The 17,116-nt window shown below is 36.2% G+C and overlaps 1 protein-coding gene across 8 annotated transcripts in view; it reads left to right on the forward strand.

Moving 5' to 3' along the window:
- The window catches only part of CADPS2 (calcium dependent secretion activator 2), a 546,904-nt gene that overhangs the window by 290,709 nt on the left and 239,079 nt on the right, over nucleotides 1-17,116 (forward strand). For all 8 annotated transcript variants that reach the window (XM_056118152.1, XM_056118156.1, XM_056118154.1 and 5 more), the window contains exon 7: nucleotides 1,877-1,988. In XM_056118152.1, the coding sequence (XP_055974127.1) occupies nucleotides 1,877-1,988 (112 nt within the window). The remainder of the gene's footprint in view (nucleotides 1-1,876; nucleotides 1,989-17,116) is intronic.

The raw sequence follows: 17,116 nt of genomic DNA on the forward strand, positions 1-17,116 counted from the left end.
AAGACTTTGAATTAGTTCGAAGCTATTTTGAAATTAGAGAAGAAAACTGCTGAATTAATGCCCAGTTGTGGGTGTTTGGGGGGAAGAGGGCAGAGGGTGGTTGGCTTTGATACTAGAGACAAAACTGGAATCATATGTATACAAATCACATCGTCTATCACTGAGTCACATTCCTTGACACAAGATAATTTTTCTGAAAAGAGTTTAGCTTAAAATATTAATCAGTACAATGAAAAACTCTTAGGCTGATCTACAGAATTGCTACATACCTAGTATTTCAATTTTAAGATGATGAGTCCAAAGGGTTGGTTTCCCAAATTGTACCTCACATTATCACATAAAGAAGGGTATGCCATAATAATGTTTTCTAGAGTCATCTACTAGGTGGCCTGACTTTATTCATGGATTGAGTTAAAGTACAGGGACCAGAGAGATAGTACAGGAGTTAGTCACTTGCCTTGCACTCTGCCAGCCCCAACTGGAACAACCAAGAAATGATCCCTGGGCGCAGAGCCAGGAATAGCCCCTGAGCATTGTGGGGTGTTTCACACACACACACACACACACACACACACACACACACACACACAGAGTCAGTGCACTAAATTAAGAATTTTTTCTATATTCCCTTATTTTGTTTTGTTTCTATTTTTATTCTTTCCTATCTCAGCCCTCCTTTATCTCAGATCATCTTAATTCTGTAAAATGCCAAAAATCCTTCCCTAACCCCTTTTTCAGCAGTCTAAAATAGAAATTAAGCTGCTTTTCCATCCTAATTGAATCTCTCTCTTCCTTATCATATATGAATGACTTTAATTTACAAAGAACAAACTGCATCTAGATGCTACTTTCTTCAGTTATTGAAATGGCTTCTGCTTAACTGAATCTTTTGTGTTAGAAAAGAAAGATGATCATGATTTATTCAAATGCTCTTTTGTTTTCCTGTTTTCTGCATTTCCTAATCTTTGAATACAGTTTATAAAACAGTGATCCATGAAGATGGCAAATTCTTTCAAATTTTGTATAAAAATCACTTTTTTCTTTGGTGAGCTATTTGAACAGAAATCAGTTTTGTTAAATCTGTTCATTGCTCTTACATATATTTTTCTGTGTAATTTTCTTTCTTGTTCTGAGGACTCTCGTATTTGTAATCCTCAAAATTAGTAGAAATATCGATGACACTTTGATATGTTCTGTGCTAGTTTACAAATATGCTAAAATTTATTTGAGTGCTAAAGATAATATACTAGTAGTTTAATGCCTAGAAAATATGCTATTTTATTATGATAATTTGAAAAGTCAGGTGTAGATATTCCTAGCAGAGTGCATCGATAATCTGTCAAACATTAATAATTTTGTGATACAGTTCTTTACTTTTGACAGGAACCTTTAAAAATTATGTGAGGTATAAGACTTGAGATACTACCACTAAAACATAAGTAAAATATCTGGTAAATTTTCTTTTTAAAACATGGAGTAGTTTTAAGCACGCAAAAATAGTTTGCCAAGAAGCTCCCTTTGATATAATTAGATGCTTTGAAAATTTCTCTATGATAATGGTGGGGTAATTTGTATTTACATCAGTAAAATAAATAGATTTCAATGTATGTGATGCTTTAGCATAATTTAAATTCTTGTCACATGCTCTAGTTCAGCTCATTTTTGAAGTAGCTAAGTAATCATTGCATGCTATAAAACTTACTAATGTTTTCCTTCAGACTGTGCCTGCTATCAGAAATAAGAGAAAAGATAAAAATTACATTGAGCCACAGAAGATTTCTGTATTGCTTCTGTGCCTGCTAAGGAGAAATGCCTGTCTCGAGAGAAGAAACATCCATATAGCATTTAGAAGAAAATCTTCATTTTTTCATTGCAGATGGGGAACTCAAGGAGATTTCACCACCACCCACCCTCGGCCTGTGGTGAAGGTCAAACTCTTCACAGAAAGTACTGGAGTTCTTGCCCTTGAAGATAAAGAGCTGGGAAGGGTGAGTTCTGGGCAGCCCTGGGTGTCCACTGTCACACGCTTCATTTGACTCAGAGTTAAAGTAGAACCAGCAGGCTGCATGGATGCTTGCTGTTTCTAAGTTACATAAAGTATGTATTTGTGATTTCTCGTGAGCTCAATGTCCAGCCCTGACTTCACATTATTGAAAGTCCTGTGACTAGCTCTGGGCATGGAAATGTACATATCACAGTCACGGTCCTCTCATACATGCCCTCCCCTGGCCAGTCTGAACTGCCCAGCTTGTTCTCTAATGATGGCACATAGGGCTCCTCGTGGTAAAATGTGCCCGTTCACAACATGTATTGTGAAAAGCAATGTTTCAGGATGAGGTTGCAAGAGCGGTGCCTGTGAGACTGCCCACTGCAAAATAGGAGCGTTCACTTTCACAGCGAAAGGTAATTCCCCTCAAACACACTTGCACACATGGCTTGAAAGCACCTTTGTGGTCGATATTACTGGTAATTATTATCAAGATAATATTGCTTTACGGAGCTCTCTAATTTGGGGGAGCAACTTTGCTCCTTGACAGTTGTCTGTAGCACAGCACGTCCACCACCAGAAGTCTGACTACCGGATACACCTTTTGTTTGTTGTTGTTGTTTTTTGGGTCACACCCAGCGGTGCACAGGGGTTACTCCTGGTTCATGCACTCAGGAATTACTCCTGGTGGTGCTCGGGGGACTATATGGGATGCCTGGAATCAAACACAGGTCAGCCATATACAAGGCAAATGCCCTATCCTCTGTGTTATTCCCCCACCAGGGGGATATCCCTGTTCCTTCCACTTTTTCCTCACATCCTCAGGCCCTCCCACCTTGGTCACTGTCACTATCCTCCTGTTCATCAATTTGCTTGAACGGGCCCAGTAACGTCTCCATTGTGACACTTGTTACTGTGTTGGAATATCGAATACATCACGGGTAGCTTGCCAGGCTTTGCTGTGCGGGTGAGATACTCTTGGTAGCTTCCCGGGCTCTCTGAGAGGGATGGAAGAATCGAACCTGGGTCGGCCAGGTCAGTTGCATGCAAGGCAAATGCCCTACCCGCAATGCTATCGCTCCAACCCGCCTTGGTAAGCTCCATTTTGTCAGGGCCAGATGGGGATGGGGAAGGTGGTTCTCCTTATTTTTAAAGGCATCTTTTGTATTTAGAATCATGCCTTTTATCTTCATGGGGATTGTATTTACAGAGTATCTCTTTTAGTGGTGTCTTTTCTCTTGCACCTCCATTTCCCTTCCTTTACCCATCTTTTTGCATTAACTTTTTTTCTTCAGAGGCTTATCTCCTCATACTGAGAATATTTCAATTCCACTAAATCTTTACCCAGCTTCTTCTGGCAGTAAAAGCCTTAACATTAGGGTAGATGATGTGTGATCTTAACACTTCTCTGTGAAGAAGCTCTGTAGTCCTGATTACAAAGTTAGACTTTACTGGTCTGGAAAATTTTCTTCTGTAATGGGCCAGTGTCTTATTTAGACCTGATGACTGTATTCTTGTTTTCTAGAGAATAAAACCATCAAAATACTTTTTTAAAAAAGTCTGTGATGATGAAAATTTCTTGCTAGTGGAGGGCTGTATTGCATTAGTGTATTTTTTAATTAAAGAAACATGACATTATAACATGTTTCATGTGCAGTCAACATGTATGGTACATATTATGTCATCCAGTAAAAATCCAATTCTTTCCTTTCCTGGATATTTGTCATCGTATTGCTCCCTTTGTTCCATTTCCCATCCCTTCTTTTCCCTATTCCCTTCTGGTGACCAGTAATCTGTCTTAAATAAATCAAAAGATTTTTTTTTCATTTAACCCTGTTTTTTATTCTATAATATCTGAGTGAAATCATGATTTATTTGTTTTTTGACTTATTTTATTAAACTTGATACCCTCTAGGCCTATGCATGTTGAAAAGTGGCAGGCCACTTTTTATACCTGAATTCATCTGTTTTCATACCTGAATGCTATTGTATTATGTATATATACCACATCTTCTTTGTCAGGTAATCAATGATCACATAAGCTGTTTCCAGTTCTTAGCTATTGTAAATAATACTTCAATAAATTATGGAGTACCTGAACCTCTTCAAATACATGCATTTTTTTCACTTTGGCAGATGGATTATTTCTTTAAATATTAATGTTAAATAAGCAAAAGTAGTGAATATAGATGCAGTGTGAATATAGATGCTAGAGTAGGTATTAAAATTACAAAATCCCTAGAAACTGAAAACTTTGAAGAATATAAATACAATATAAGAGAAACAAGAATCTGAAGTAAAGAAAAATCCGACATATCTCAGAGTCTTGCAGGAAATAGTATTATTTGGATGGCAGATTTTTAATTTTTTTCAGTATATCTTTTATTTTTTCCTGATCTATCAAGTTTCTGCTTTACCTTTAGTAGGTTACCTGGTTTCCCCATGAAGCTACACTCATTGCTTTCTGAACCAGGATATATTTAAACACTTTTCAAGGATTATGAGTATCACACAGTAATAAGAAGACCTGGTATATAATTAGGGCCACTGGTTACTTATGTGATGCCAGGACTGAGACCTAGTAATTCATAGGAATGAGAATCAAATTGCTCATAGTTTGGTTTTATGAAACCATAGCTTAGACTTAACCTAGAGATTGGGCAGTTGAAGGTTATGTTCTTTGGCAGCTACTCAGCCTGCAGGTTTTGTTTGTTGATGGCAGATGCAAATACCTATTTATGGAAATAGAGGTGACATATGGGGATTTTTCAACTGAATTGGTGGCCAACCCTACACCAAGTGCTAAAGGAATACCTAGAAGCATAAGGAGAATTTTTCTCAGGAAATTCTGACAGTCCCATGAAACATCTATTTGCGGGCAGTGAAGTTTACACTGTGTCTTCCTGAATGAATTTTTGCCCTGATGGGTAACTAATTTGCCAGATGGTGTTCTTGATTACAAAATACATTCTTGGGCTTCTACTCAACTAGCTTTTTAAAAATTTTCGATGCATTGCTATACAAGCATCCTTTCTGAAAGAAAAGGAATTTCTGGTCCATTCATCAACGGAGTTTATGACTTTCATACCATGTTACTGGCGTGCACTGAAGGATGCAGGCAGAGATGCATACAAATTAGAGACTCTTTTCCCTCACAGTGCTGTGTAACAGCCAGTATTTTTCAGTTACTTTGGTATTTCAAGATAGCAAACACCTAAAGTTTTGATCACCTCCTAAATATACATTTAGAAAGTAATAATTGTAAAATTAGGTTTTCATTCTCTGAAGTTCACTTATTTTTCTGTTTGACTATTTGTACTTCTGGTCAATATTTCTTAATACAGTTGTTAATACCTAATAATTTAATGTGGCAATCATTTTGCTTATTTTAAAAATGTAAATACTGTATAAAACAGTAAAGGCCCGAGCGGGCCCAGTAACGTCTCCATTGGAGACTTTGTTGTTACTGTGTCTGGCATATCGAATACTCTTGGTAGCTTGCCGGGCTCTCCGAGAGGGGCAGAGGAATCGAACTCGGGTCGGCCATGTTGGCTGCGTGCAAGGCAGATGCCCTACCCGCTATTAAGTCAAATTTTTGTAACTAAATATAAATTGGCCTTGCTGGCTTGATTGATACTTTTAAAAGCTATCTTACTTAGTTTGGTAAATATTAAGATGCCAGGTAAATATTAACTTATCTAGTTACCATTTTAAACAGTTACTCGGTTTCTTTACAAAACCTCAAGAGAAATACACTGGAGAATTTCTCAGAAGAGGTATGATTTTTGTTTTGTTTCTGATAGTTCATAAGAGAGAAGTTACAATAGTGGTGTGCTCAACATCAGCCTTCTTGAGAGATAAATACTGTCTTAGGAACTCTAATATACTGGTCAGTGTAATTTTTCTTTCACTCTTTTTTTTCTGGAGTGTTTCCATTTTAGTTTCCTAGTATATACAGTTTGGTTAAGTCGAACTTCCCATAAATTTCTCATTTATGTTAAAATTTTTAGAAAATGCATATTTTTGCCATATCCAGAATATTTCACTGGAAATTCCAAATAAATAGTTATGTAGGGCCTACAAAGTTTAAAATAGTCTTTAATTGTCTATTTTATAAGCAGTACGTACCTTCCAATTCCAACATACAGAGAAGTAGATTAGCGGTTTGTTGAGTAGGTAACAATTCTAATTTGTATGGGATGGTTAGTTCTTTTAAATTTTTATAGTTTAGGTAATTACAATTGTGTTAAAGATTAAGATCTAGAGATACAAAATCACTGCTCCCCACCACCACTGAAGTACCTATGATCTTCTATCCTTTGTCCCATCTTCCCTCCCTCTCTGCTCCCCAATTTTAATATTTTGAATTGTACAGTTTATAAAAGTCCCCTGGCCTTCACTCAAACAGACCAATATTTTATTTGAGTTAAAAGTTTCTCCAGTTACATGAATTTGATTCACCGATGTGTGGATCACAGAAACATTAGAGAAGCTGCTAGTGAAATTGTAACTGTAGGTGTTTTCCACTTGGACGCAAAATTTATACCCAATTTTGTTGAAATACCCATCACTAGATGACTGCTACATTAGACAAACACTGTCCTCCCGTTGTTCATCGATTTACTTGAGCGGGCCCAGTAACGTCTCCATTTTGAGACTTGTTACTGTGTTCAGCATATGGGCGAGATACTCTCAGTAGCTTGCCCTGCTCTCCAAGAGGGGCGGAAGAATTGAAGCTGGGTTGGCCAGGTCAAGGCAAATGCCCTACCCGCAGTGCTATCGCTCCAGCTACATTAAATGATGAATCAATATCATTTAATGCCAAATGAAATGAAAAGTTTCTTGCAATTATACAAGTCTAATTCAAATCATCTACACAGTAGACTTTTTATGTTTTGTTATATTTTTTTACATTTATTTTAAATAATGTGGTTTACAAAACTATTACTGGTTTTGTACATAAAAATTGAAGCACTGCACCTTCCACCAGAGTGTCCCTTCCCCTCCCTGCACTGTCCCCTGTGGGGAGCTTCCTACTGGAAACCAGTTTGTTTCCTTTGTGTATCTGTTTATCCTCTTCCTTGTGTCTCTATATTCCAGATCCAAGATCATTCTGTGTCTGTCCTCTCTTTTCTTGCCAGTTTCACTCAGCATGATACTCTCCAAATCCATCAAAATAGCTGAAAATTGCATGATTTCATCTTTTTTTGGTCTGGAATAGTATTCCATTGTGTATATATGCCATAGTTTCTTTCTCCAGTCATCTGTTCTTGGACATTTAGGCTATTTCCGGATTTTGGCTAGTGCTGCAGTGAACATAAGGGTGCAAATGGCTTTTCTGAGGAATTTTTTTGAGCCCTTGGGGTAGATGCAAAGAAATAGAATTTCTGGATCTTAGTGGAAATTCAATTCCCAGTGTGATTTAAAAGCACACTAATAAAGTCTAACGTAAGAAGTTTTTTTTTTTAATGGCTTCTTGCTTTTGGTACCATATCTAAGAATTTGTTTTCTAAAAAAAGATCAAAATTATTTTGTTTTCTTCTAGAAGGTCCTCCCGTTGATCATCGATTTGCTCGAGCGGGCCCAGTAACGTCTCCATTGGAGACTTTGTTGTTACTGTGTCTGGCATATTGAATACTCTCGGTAGCTTGCCGGGCTCTCCGAGAGGGGCAGAGGAATCGAACTCGGGTCGGCCATGTTGGCCGCGTGTAAGGCGAACGCCCTACCCGCTGTGCTATCGCTCCAGCTTAGATTTTTTACATTTAGGGATTTAGATCTATTTTAGTTTATTCTTCTAAGTATGAACCAGTTTGCTTTTTTGTTATACAGCTCATTGTCTTAGCACCATCTGTTTGAAATACTTTCTTTACTGAATTATTTTGTATGCCTTCACTGTCCTATTTCTTGACTGTCCTATTCTATGGATCTAGTCTCTTAAGATATTTCTAAGAGCACACTACCTTGATTACTTTAACATTTTCTTACCTCTTGAAACCAGGAGTGAGAGTCTGCCAAATGTGTTTTCTTCCCCTCTCCCAATAATTTTGACTATTTAAGTACTTTGTCCATGCATTTTACACTGAGGGTTTGGATTTCAGTAACAAGAAAAATACTCATTGTGAATTTTGTTAAATCTTATGATTGCATTGGATCCTTAAATTCAAAGAGTTTATGTATTTTGACAATATTGCTTTTGGTGACTCATTAACGTAGTAATTTCCCTCCTTTTATTTGGGTCTGACTTCATTTATTGAAGAAGTGTCTTGTAGTTTTTAGTGTACAGGTCGTAAATTTCTCTTGATTGGTCATGGAGGATATCATCTTTTATATTCTAAGGGATTTTTAAAAACTTTGACCTGATATATGATTAATATGCTGTAATACTAAGATTGCAAAATGACTTTTCTATGCTGATCTATATCATGCAATTTGACTGCATTCACCAGTTCTAGTAATTTTGTGTATATTGTTTTCACATGAAAATTTTTCTCCAAATATTTTTCCCCAATTTAAATGCTTTTGTGTTTGTTGCATTGTTGTATTGACTAAAACCTCAAATAGAGTGTTAGACAGAAATAGTGGCAGTGAACATCCTTGTCTTGTTCTTGAGCTTATGAAATGCATTCTCATGGAAAACATTCCATCCTTCACCCTCAAGTAGAATGCTGGCAGTTGATTTTTAGCAAATCTCTTCATCTGGTTGATAAAGTTCCTTTTTCTAAATTCTATTTCAGTTATTTTGGAGCTGACGATATCTCTTTTATTTATATGATATTTGGAACTGACAATATTTCTTTTATTTACATGATATTCAATTCATGATGAGTTCCTATTAAGCTAAAAATGGAAGCTTTTGATTTGATAAAAAATCAGTCTTTCTTTATATAGGTATTTATTATACTAAATGTACATAAAAGCTTTTCTCTGTTGGGTCCTTCACTGGCATCCGTTAAATTTTTTAAATTTTTTTCTCCTTCCAAGACCAAAGCAACAGCACAGCGGGTAGAACATTTGCCTTGCATGCGGCCGACCTGGGTTCCATCCCTGGCATCCCATATGGTACCCCGAGCACTTCCAGGAGTAATTTCTGAGTGCAGAGCCAGTAGTAACCCCTGAGCATCGCTGAGTGTGACCCAAAAAGAAAAAAAAAAACATTTTTTCTCCTTCCTGTCCTTCTGCTCAGAGTTTTAGATTTAGATTTCTTCCTTTGAGCCACATTATATCAAAAATGTTCTATTTAGTTTTCATTTATTGTTTCACAATCCTATCATTTCTAATTGAATGTTTTTCCTTCTTAAAGATTGTACTTACTATGACTTTGATCCTTCAAATTTGAGACTTCATTTGTACCTCAGAATTCACTCATCTCGCTAAAAAAAAATACCATCATATAATTCCTAATTTAGCAGAGCATTTATCATGTCAAATATTTAAGGGTTTTTTTTTTAATATTTCATGACCTAACTGATTTTCTAACATTGTAATACTACTGACAAATTAGTATTAAAGTCTGAGTATATGTTCTTACTTTTTCTGTTAGTATTTGCTTCATGTACTCTAAAGGCTGATTTGGTGCATATATTTTCTTTTTTTATTCAACTCCCTTGCCATTATTGATCCTTGTTTTTATTAGTGAAACACCATGAGGTACAGTTTTAGACTTACAAATTTGTGTGCTTGGATTTCAATTATACAATGATCAAATACCCATCCCTCCACCAGTGCCCATTTTCCACCACCACGGGTCCCAGTATCCCTCCCACCCCCCATCCCCCCCATCCCAACCTGCCTCTGTGGCAGGGCATTCCCTTTTGTTCTGTCTCTCCTTTTGGGTGTTGTGGTTTGCAAAAGAGGCATTGACTGGCAATCTATTGACCCTTTATTAACCCTGATAGTAGGCTTTGATTTAAAAGTATGTGTGTGTGTGTGTGTGTGTATATATATATATATATATATATATATATATATATATATATATATAAAAGCGTATAGATAGATAGATAGATAGATAGATATATGCTTTTTTTGGGTCATACCTGACAATGCACATGGGGTTTCTCCTGGTTCTGCACTCAGGAATTACCCCTGGTGGTGCTCAGGGAACCATATGGGATGCTGGGAATCGAACCCGGGTTGGCCGCGTCTAAGGCAAACACCCTGCCCACTGTTCTATTGCTCCAACCCCTAAAAGTATATTTTAAAGCCACCCCATATCCCTTTAAAAGTATATTTTAAAGGGAGGAAAATTGAAAGTGCCTATTATAATTATATAATTTTTTATATTTGTTTTAACTAGTATTCCTGTATTGTATTTGTATTGTATTTTTTTTTACTTCTTTTTATCTTCTTTTCTACTTTTTATTATTTAAACTTGTTGACTGAAGCAATATGTAAGTGGATCTTTTGTTTTCAATCAATCTGGCATTCTCTATCTCAGTATTTAGACCATACTTTATTTGATTTGAGGAAACTTCTCCAGCTATGATGTGGAGCCCAGGAGTCATACCTAGTAGAACATATCTAATGGTTAGTTGCCAGGGATTGAACCCTCTTTGGATGCCTGCAACACAAGCACCATATCCACTCTACTGTCACTCCTGCCAGACTAGTTTGAAACACTCTTTCAGAATACTTGGACTCTGCCATAGCCTGCTGAAAGTAATTATAAAGACATGAACAAGTTCTTAATCTGTGTCCAGTTCTTCTACCTTATCTTCTACTTTACTTTATTTCTCCTTATCTTCTGTTTTCCTACCTCTTTTGTAAAATCATTTCACTCAACTATTTGGAACATTTGCAAATATATCACTATTATTTCTCAACCCAGTATTATCCTGTTTTCCTTCATCATTATTTAAATGACTTTTCCTAGTTTGCATAACTATAGAATGAGAAATTCACATACATCTTATCATTTTGGAAATTTGTTAGTGATTGTTAGACCTTATATAGATTTCTTATTCCAATGAAGAATAAGAGTTCACCTTTACTCCCGGGGTGGTACTTGGTATTTTGTAGCTTTCATTGCTCTTACTGTGTTTTATATTCCTCAGCTTAAGGATATTCCTGAAGTTATCCAAATGTAAATTTTTCTTTTCATAATAACACCATATATTGTGGATGGCCATGAATAAAATGGACTTTGTTCTAAGAATTCCATAAATTCCATATATATTGATAAATTTATGAAAACAATTCTATATTAGTTATTATAATATTTGTAATAGCTTTTATTAATTGTAACATTTATGAAAATGTGTTGGAATAAAGAAGGGAGGAAAAATTGAAAGTGCCTATTATCTTTGAAATAATTTTCTTTGGTAATTATTTATATCAGTGTCATTATTTACATAACAGGGTTAGTGCTACCTTTTAAGGGTGATGTGAGAATTTAATTTCACAAGGTACTTTCAGACACTCTGTTGAAAGATTCTTTATAAATGCCAGGTATTGTTATAACCTGTCTAGTGAAAAGAAACATGATAAAGCTACTCATGCCGTGCTATCTAATAGAAAATGCATTGATAAGGAAATATAAAGGTTACTGCTATTCATAATTTATGGCTGAGGGAAATAGATCAAGAATAATAACGATGCTTTTCTGTCCAGATAAGACTTAACAACACAGATGTCACTCTAATGAATATATTACTCCATTTAAGAGGTCTGAAGTTGATACTTTATAAACCATAAGTAATACACAATGATGAATAATTCATCCATGAAAAATTAAGTGACCAATAGATTTTGATAGTCTTTCAAAATGTTCAAGAAATACTTTGAAAGTAAACAAATAACCCTTGATAATTTGGATGTGTGGAATTAAACTTTTTCAGAATTACATATTAATGATGTCTTTTTTGTACAATTAAAGAACCATAATTTACAAAGTGATAGATAGTTGACTTTTAGGCATACGGCATTCTCACACCAGTTCCACCATCAGTGTCACCTTCATTTTGTCATTATTCCTATCTTTCCTCCTACCTTTCCTACCCTCCCCCACCTTCCACCCTGACAGACACATTTTAAAGTTCACTGGTTGCAGATAGGATCTCATGTTTTCAGTGTTGTTGTGTCTGTGCAATATTTTTATGCTAGAGCAATAGCACAGCCAGAAGGGCGTTTGCCTTACACATGGCCGACCTGGGTTCAATTACTCTGTCCTTCTCAGAGAGCCCTGCAAGCTACCAGGAGTATTCCGTCCACACAGCAGAGCCTGGAAAGCTCCCTGTGACTTATTCAATATGCCAAAAACAATAACAAGAAGTCTCACAATGGACATGTTACTGGTGTCCTCAAGCAAATCGATGAACAATGGGAGGAAAATGCTACAGTATATAATGTAATTGGCCTCATAGTTGATTTTTAAATTTTGATAGGAATAAGTCCCATCTTTGATTTAACTGTTACTTTCTGTAAAACAAAAGAAAGCATCTTTTAAAACATTTCTTATAATCAAAATGCTTTAGAAATGTGATAAATAATCACAGATACAGGCATGCACACACACACTCACACACACAAACACACACATCCCTCTTTTTAAAGTTGTCAGACCGAGCTAATGTTAGAGGTCTCATATCTTGAATCACTGCTCAGCATAAGTTTAAAAGACAAAATTAGCATTTTTATCATCAAACCTCAACTTCTGTTCATTTCAACTATTTGAAACTAACAACTTGCCAGAACTCAGTATCTTAATAAATTGACTTTTATTTGGGGGATGTTTGTTTTGGGTGGCTATCTCATTGCTACGCCTGCAAGTATTGAGGACTGAAACCAAGGCACCAAGGATGTCCTCCCGCTCTGTAGACTCATTCTGTCCTTTATCACAGAGTTGTGGAGATCAGAATACATTATGAATCTCAGTGGCTGTGATCAAGGTGATGGAAGGTTAAGTTCAAAGGATCCAGGGAAAGATGTAGCTTTTCCAGCTTCTAGAATTTGCCCACCTTATCAGATTCCTGGTGCCCTTCTATTTTCAAAGTCAGCAGTAGTTGAACAGTGTTTACCTTTGTTTTTGTTTTAAAATTTTATTTGGGGGCCACACTCAGAAAAACTTAGGGCTTACTCCTGGCTCCGCATTAAGGAATTATTCCTGGCAGTTCTTAGGGAGTCCTATGGAATGCCAGGTCAGCCACATACAAAGAAAGTGCCCTACCCACTGTACTATCTCTCCAGCCCCACATCAGTGTTTTTCTCACTTCATTTATTCTAGTACTCCTCAGCATTCCTCTTTCATATGTAAAAACCCTTGTGAATATATTTGAGTAAACTGATATCTGATATATGAGTACATCAGATGAGTATACGAGTATATCAGATGAGATATATGAGTATATATGAGTATATCTGATATAATTCCCTCTTACAGTGCCACAAGATTAGCAAGATTACTTCCATCTGTGACCTTCACTTTCGGTTGCCGTATAAGGTGAAAACAGTCACAAATTCTGTGGATTTAAGAGGGAGTATCTTTGGGAGAGTATTCTACTTACTGCAGCCCAGAAGTGGAATAAAAATAAGTTTCACAGATTTTTTTTAGTGTCTGTGATACAGAATCACTTTGTAGCACTTTATTACTGTAAGTGCTAGAATTATTTTCATTTTTCTTGTAAGATTTTGTGGGATGGCTCCCATCCATTAGTGTTTTGGGACTACTCCCAGTGCTGTGCTCATGTGGTCACTCTGGGGACCACCTAGCCAGCATCAAATGAGGGCCTCCTCCATGCAAGCTTACACTGTAGCCCTTTGGGTTCTCTCCTGAGACCCATAATTTTCTCTTAGAAAATTCTGCTGTACACATTAAACTTTTCTCTATTTTTGCCACAAAGATGTATCAATTTTTGATTGACAGTTCTTGTTGATAACTTCTCTAGACACTCAATCACCTGCCTTAATAACCAAGAAATACTCAATGTATATATTAAAGGATGCGAAGAGACCTATGAGAGTATTATGTAATATAGATCTAAATTGCCCTAAGCGATCTCTTGGGATGGGAGATATGTGCTGAAAGTAGACAAAGGACCAAACACAATGACCTCTCAGTATCTACATTGCAAACCAAAATTTCCAAAAATAGAGAGAGAGTAAAAAGAAAAGAGTCTGCCATTGAGGCAGGCAGGAGTGATGGAGGGTGTGGTGGGAAGGATACTGGGGATGTGGGTGGTGGGAAATGTACGCTGGTGGAGGCTGAAACTCAATCATGAAAGCTTTGTAACTGTGTCTCATGGTCATTTAATAAAAATAAATTAATTAAAATAAATTTCCCAAAGTCTCACAGACAGATAATGCAATTCAAGGAATATATTCTACTAAAATGTACTTCAAATGCCCCTTAATTTCATGATGATTGTTTATTAAATAGATGTCAGAAAATATTTGGGAATAATTTGTACAGCATGGATTTTCTTTTCAGTGTCCTCTTCTTATTCCCCATTATTCAAAAATAAGGTCTTAATTTTTCTTTTGAAAGAAAAATGTATGCAATTAAAACAATGCTTTCATTTTTTTCTTTTTCTGTTATTTTGGAATTTTTTTTTACTAAAAATAGTTTACAAAACAAAGGAGACTTACTGTTCTCTATCAGGGCAAATCTACCTTTGATAAGGGGTTGAAAATTTTATCACTTCTATGTTGTAAATCCCAGGATTCTTTCCATCTTTGAAATTAAAGGGAACTGGGTTTAGCACACAGACAATAAGGTTGACAGAAGATTTAATGTTGATCTTACAGTATACAAAAGAGAATTGTTTTGGGGAATGTGAGCAGGTGTTCTTTGTTTCAAATAAGTAGGATAAGAAGCAGTGATATTAAATCAAAGGCAAAATAATTTAAGTAATCTCAAGTGGTTTAAAATCCTACGAAATGCTACTAAGGAAGAATGTAGATTTCTATCAGAAAATTTATCTGATTCATCCTCTCTATTTTCTACTGAAAATATAGGGACTTTTTAATTGGGCTATATGTGATGGTTGTTAATATATGTTAAGTAATTATCAAAATGGAATACAGTTAGACCTTTCATAGTACATGTTCTCCAATAAAGGTGCTTGAATGGCTCAGAAGGAGTAGTCATTATAAATCTTTGTTAAACAAAAAATCTGTCAGTTGAATGAAGTAGATAGCAATTCAGAATGTCAAGGTCTTATAGAGATAAGAAAACTGTTTGTTTAGGGAAGTGCCCATCTGTCGTGGTGGGAAATGGGCACTAGTGGAGGGATGGGTATTTGATCATTATATAATTGAAATCCAAGCACAAAAAATTGTAAGTCTACAACCATACCTCATGGTGTCTCACTAATAAAAATTTTTAAAAAATTTAAAATAGATTCCAAAGTTAAAAAAAAAAGTACTTGAGAACATCTGATTATCAGTACAAAGGAATTTTGTTGGTTGTTATTTTTTGTTTTCATTTTTGGGCCACAACCAGCAGTGCTCAGGGATCACTCCTGGTAGGCTTTCAGGAGGACCATATGGTATACCAGGAATCAAACACTGGTCATCCGCATGCAAGGCAAACACCCTATCCCCTGTACTATTGCAATGGAATCATATGTGGTGATTTAATCATGGTTGAATCAGGCTTAGCTTATATGTAGGGTAAGATTAAATCAGAAAATTATTTGTGATACTGTTTTTGGAACATTGAATATGTCACGAGTAGCTTGCCAGGCTTTGCTGTGCAGGCAAGATACTCTCGGTAGCTTGCAGGGTTCTCCAAGAGGGGCGGAGGAATTGAACCTGGGTCTGCCATGTGCCAGGCAAATGCCTTACCCGCTGTGTTATTGCTCTAGCTTAAAAGTATATTTTACTGGCACGTTATGACGTGGTTGTTGTTTTCTGTTTTTTTTTGTTTTATTTTTGCTAAAAAACTTCTTAGCAGAATAGATGGCTTTTATTCACAGGGGCAAAATCTATTCCTAGTCTTCCTTTTGGTCTCATCAACCAGTATCACCTTCCATATTCCTTACTCTCCTCAGCCTACCCTCAAACCTCCTGCCTCAAACACGCGTAATTTTGCACAACTTATTGCACCTTGCACACTCAAGTGTTAAATGAAACCTACCCGGATATCTCAGGCAAGAGTTTATCTTTCAGATCAATCTGGTTCATTTACACTTTCTCTTACTGATTGACTCGGTGACTTCTGACACCAATCACTAACCTTTTAGACCTTTCCGTGCTTGAGGTCTCAGATGCCATTTGGCTCTGATGGCCACTCTCTCTGCCTTGAGTGCATCCCTCCCTTCTGGTTCTTCTTTGGCCTCTGGCCTCTGGTCTCAATTACAGAGTTTTTTTTTCTAACCATTAGAAGTTGATGCAACACTGGGTTTTCTTTTTAGTTTTTGTTGAAATGAAATTTGTGTGATGGGAAATGTAGTATTAGGTTGCTTGAAGTCTTTTGGTAGCAAGATATGTAACTCGAGGATCAACTTGAAGAACAAGGAAAGAGCTAATGAATCTTGAGGAAGGGGTTTAGTACCAAAAGTCATGTTGAAAATGTCAGTATCAGGATTGTGTACCTTTTTAAGATTACTGTTAACTGTAATTTACTATTATAAATTAGGGTCATTCTGTGCCAATAGACTCTTGTCTTTCTATTCTAGTTGTTTCACCATAACATATCTTGCAGTTATACTGTTGCATTTATTTGATTTCTCAAAGGAAACCATAATCATATGAAACCTGACCAGATTTCTTCAAAAGTTGTTAATTGCACTCATAATCTTTCTAAAATTTTACAAATTCTTTTTTATTTTACCTTTTAATCACAGTAGAATTACCAAATTTGTGAAGTATTTTGGATGGGGTTTTGTTTTGTTCTGTTTTGGATACTTCTAGGTCATTGTTTCTCAACCTGAGTCTATAGGCCACCCTGTATTTTCACAGAATATTCCAAGGGTGCCACAGGTTAAAAAAAATTAACAAATAGGGGATCATGACTAGGTTCCCTATTCTCATAAGGTTGCAAACTAGTGATTTAAGAGCATTCACAGAAAGAAAACAGTCAGAGGGTGTAGGAAAAAGGTTGGGAAATTCTGCTCTAAACTAGACAACACATGTGGAAAAACCAAGATATTTTTTCTGTAGCCCCAGAGCCTGGCTAGCCCAAGCCTCTTC

This window comes from Sorex fumeus, unplaced genomic scaffold (assembly GCF_029834395.1).
Source record: "Sorex fumeus unplaced genomic scaffold, SorFum_2.1 ptg000037l, whole genome shotgun sequence".
NCBI classification, from domain to species: domain Eukaryota; kingdom Metazoa; phylum Chordata; class Mammalia; order Eulipotyphla; family Soricidae; genus Sorex; species Sorex fumeus.